The following is a 3560-nucleotide window of genomic DNA, read 5'->3' on the forward strand; positions in this document are numbered from 1 at the left end:
GGCGGGTCACTGACCTGCCCCGCTGGAACTATAGCAGCTAGCCTAGCCGCGGCGTGGGGGGAGGGGCACGGGGAAAACTCATTCTGTCACACGTTAACACATAATCTCCATCGCTCTCTCTGTCAAACTCACTCACACAGTTGTCAGTCACTTTTCTTGGTCTTTTTCTGTGTCTGCGTCTTTGTGGGCGTGTCTTCCTGTGTCTCACTCACACACACACACACACACACACACACACACACACACACACACACACACACACACACACATTGATACAATAAAATACTCTATTTTGGTTTTGGTTCTACTTGCATTTAGTTTATAGTTACCACACACACACACACACACACACACACACACACACACACACACACACACACACACACACACACACACACACACACATTGCCAAGCTGCTCTACTTCCCCTGCAGTATGAATGTGGGTGTTTGTGTGTTTCCCCTTATAGTGTTGTTATCTGACCAGAAGTAACTTGATCTTCCATAGAACAAAAAATAAATATCAAAAACAAAACAGAGTAATAAACAAAACGTGGATCTTTGCCACAGCTAGAAACATTGACAGTGTTTCAAAATGCCCTTTCCTTTCCTCCAGTCCCCTTCTTTTAAAATAATGAGAAATTAAACCTCAGCCTCTGAAGTGATTACAGGGTGTTCGCTGGTGTTTGTGAGAGTAATTGGTCGGCTCTCGCTGCTCTCTGATTACTTCTCATTGCAACGGGCATACAGTCGTCGTATTGATGTAAAAGCCAAGTGGCTGGAATAATTTTAAAAAACGTGAAAAACGCTAGAATGAGAGCACTTCGACTCCCGCAATCCATCTTAATACCTATTGTGGATCGTGGAGTCTCAGGCGACTACCATCAATTATACAGGAACCAACAGCTTTATTTTTTACAAAGGAAAAATACAATAGTTTGGACCTATTAGTAAAAACACCGTAACAGGATCCCCTCCATTCAAAAATGTGTTTTTCTAATGTTTATGATGGAGATGAAACCATAAGAGCAACTCAGTGAATCGTAGAATGTGGATTGGCTGAACATTTTCCAAATACACTTAAATTAATTTCATGCTGGTTCATATTCCTTATTAGTTTTAGCTGATAAAGTGAAACTGTGTGAAACCCAAGCTGTTGGGGTGTGTGTGTGTGTGTGTGTGTGTGTGTGTGTGTGTGTGTGTGTGTGTGTGTGTGTGTGTGTTGATGGAGGTAATGAGGTCAGAGTGAACCACGGTCTCATTCAGACCTCATTGCCTGACAGTGATTGTGCGTAGCCTTTAACCACACTGCAATATACCCTCTGTGTCGTAGCAGGTGATGGAGTGTTTCTCTGAGTCTGTCTTACTGATGTAATTACATGCCGGATTTGATCAAATACATCCCCCCCCCCCTCTCTCTCCAGGCCTGTGTGCGGAGCCCGGAGATCCTCCTCTGCTCCAGCAGCCTCTGCAGACCTCCAAGTCAGGGATCCAGCAGATAATTGAATGCTTCCGTTCAGGTTTGTGTGTTTGTTTATGGCGCGGGCACAGTGCAAATGTTTTTCCAGATGGCAGAATTACACGTCCTGTGTCTTTATGTCTTGCAATATATAAAAAAAAGAAATGAACCACCAAGAAAATGAGTAAGAAAAAGAATGTGTTCAATGTAGACCAATTTCGAATAGAGTATAATTGTGGCAGTCTGTCTCTTTCCGCTGGGGAGCGTTTAAGAATGTAAAATAGTGGAAGTACTTTGCATTAACTGCAGCTCAACTCCAGGTGACTCAATGCTACTCATGTGTGAGTGAAATACTAAACAGATAACAATACACGATACCACTCAGACAAAAGTGCTCTATTTGTTGCTTCAAATATGAGTCACATCTCCAACAAAGCGCTGAAAACATCCACGTGGACAAACTGAATGGAAATTGAACGTGTGAGTCAGACGGCGATGACGGAAAACGTGGAGCTGATGACAGCGGTGACGCAAAAGTGGCACAAAGCAATCGTCATGGCAGTCCTTTTTTTAAATGTCACAGCGGTTCTGTAGTGACGGGGCCAATTGACACCACAGGAAGGAGAGAAAATTAGCACCAGCCAAATGCTGCTAAAATATGAAAATCGCATCACTGAGCAGCCAAAAAAAGCAATTATCATCTGTAGAGTGACTGATGAAGCTTAAATATTCACTGGCAAAACGGTCGATTCGTACATGCTGGATTTCAGCCTACAGTTTTGTTCTGTTTTCTCAGATCACATAAGATTATATTATGCCCAGAGTTTACAGACCTTTTTCTCGTTCATATTTAAGCTGTATCAACTAGAATTTACAACTTAAAAGGCTTGTTGTATTGAAGTGTTTCGATGTTCAGTGCACTTTATGAGCCTGTCACATGACATCAGTGGACATTTTTAAACGCCAGCTGAAGACACATCTTTTTAGATTAGCTTTTTATTAGCACCCCCCCCCCCCCTTTAAATGTTATTTTATTCTTTATTATTTACCTACCGTTATAATAGGCGCTTTCACACCAAGTACTTTGCCGTACTTAGTTCCCCGTACTTAGTTCATGAGAACTCTTTAGTTCTCATGAACTAAGTACAGATCGCGTTCACACCGGAATAAGTTCCCTGAGGGTGGATTAGGCAAATGAAGCCGCTGACGTCACTTCTTCTTCTTCTGCTTTGGGTTTACTGGCAGGCCGCAAACAACTTCACGGCGTACACTGCCACCCGAAGTCCCCGGAGTTGGGCACTGGCTTCAGTAGACGCCTTCCGAGTAAATCGCCAGAACGCCGACACCTCCTCATCACTCCACCGCTCCCATGTTTTCTTTTGTGTTGCCATAAGTTATTCTCTCTCCGTTGGTGCGCTGGACTAATGCTAATGCTAATAATGCTAAATCCAACAAATAAAATGGCGGCTTCACAAAAAGTTTGGGGAGTTTTACGGGGCGTGGTTTGCAATCCGCCCAGCCAATCAGAAATGGGAACCCTTTTCTCCCATGAAAGTCCCTGCTCTCTAGCAGGGACTGAAAAGGGGGTGGAAAGGTTCTCATGAACTAATTTTAGTTCCGGATTTTTTTGGTGTGAACGTAACATTTCAAGAACTGTCAGAACTATACTGGGAAAAGTACTCCGGTGTGAAAGCGCCTATTGTTTTATTTATTTTATAGGTCTTAATCTTTTTATTTGTATTTCTGTTGAACCTATATGTTCACTTTGTTTTATGGGGTTTTATATTTCATAATGTTGCATCGACTCGGTTCAGGCTTGTGTCTTATCTGTCCGAGAGAAACCATTATTTATTTTACTTTATTTTTATTATCATACATTTGACCTCCTTGTGTCTATTAACCTGATAAAATGTTATATTTTGCTGCATGTACCTTTTAAAAGTTCTTAACAAATAATCTGAGGGGAATTTCTTGTTGTTTGTGTTTAACTTTGAGCTGCATGTGTTGTATGAAAAGTGCTATTTTAATAAGCGCTTTATTATTATTATTATTACAGACATCTTTCAAACAACTACATGACTTAACGTTTAAACTCATTTCCTT

At 41.6% G+C, this 3560-nt stretch overlaps 1 protein-coding gene across 1 annotated transcript in view; it reads left to right on the top strand.

Annotated features, from left to right (window-relative positions):
* znf800b (zinc finger protein 800b) overlaps window positions 1–3560 on the top strand; it is a 6193-nt gene that overhangs the window by 1061 nt on the left and 1572 nt on the right. The window contains exon 2 of the mRNA XM_010790041.1: window positions 1423–1518. Coding sequence (XP_010788343.1) covers window positions 1423–1518 — 96 coding nt within the window. The remainder of the gene's footprint in view (window positions 1–1422; window positions 1519–3560) is intronic.

The sequence above is a fragment of the Notothenia coriiceps genome, unplaced genomic scaffold, assembly GCF_000735185.1.
Source record: "Notothenia coriiceps isolate Sejong01 unplaced genomic scaffold, NC01 NC01_scaffold00033693, whole genome shotgun sequence".
NCBI lineage: Eukaryota > Metazoa > Chordata > Actinopteri > Perciformes > Nototheniidae > Notothenia > Notothenia coriiceps.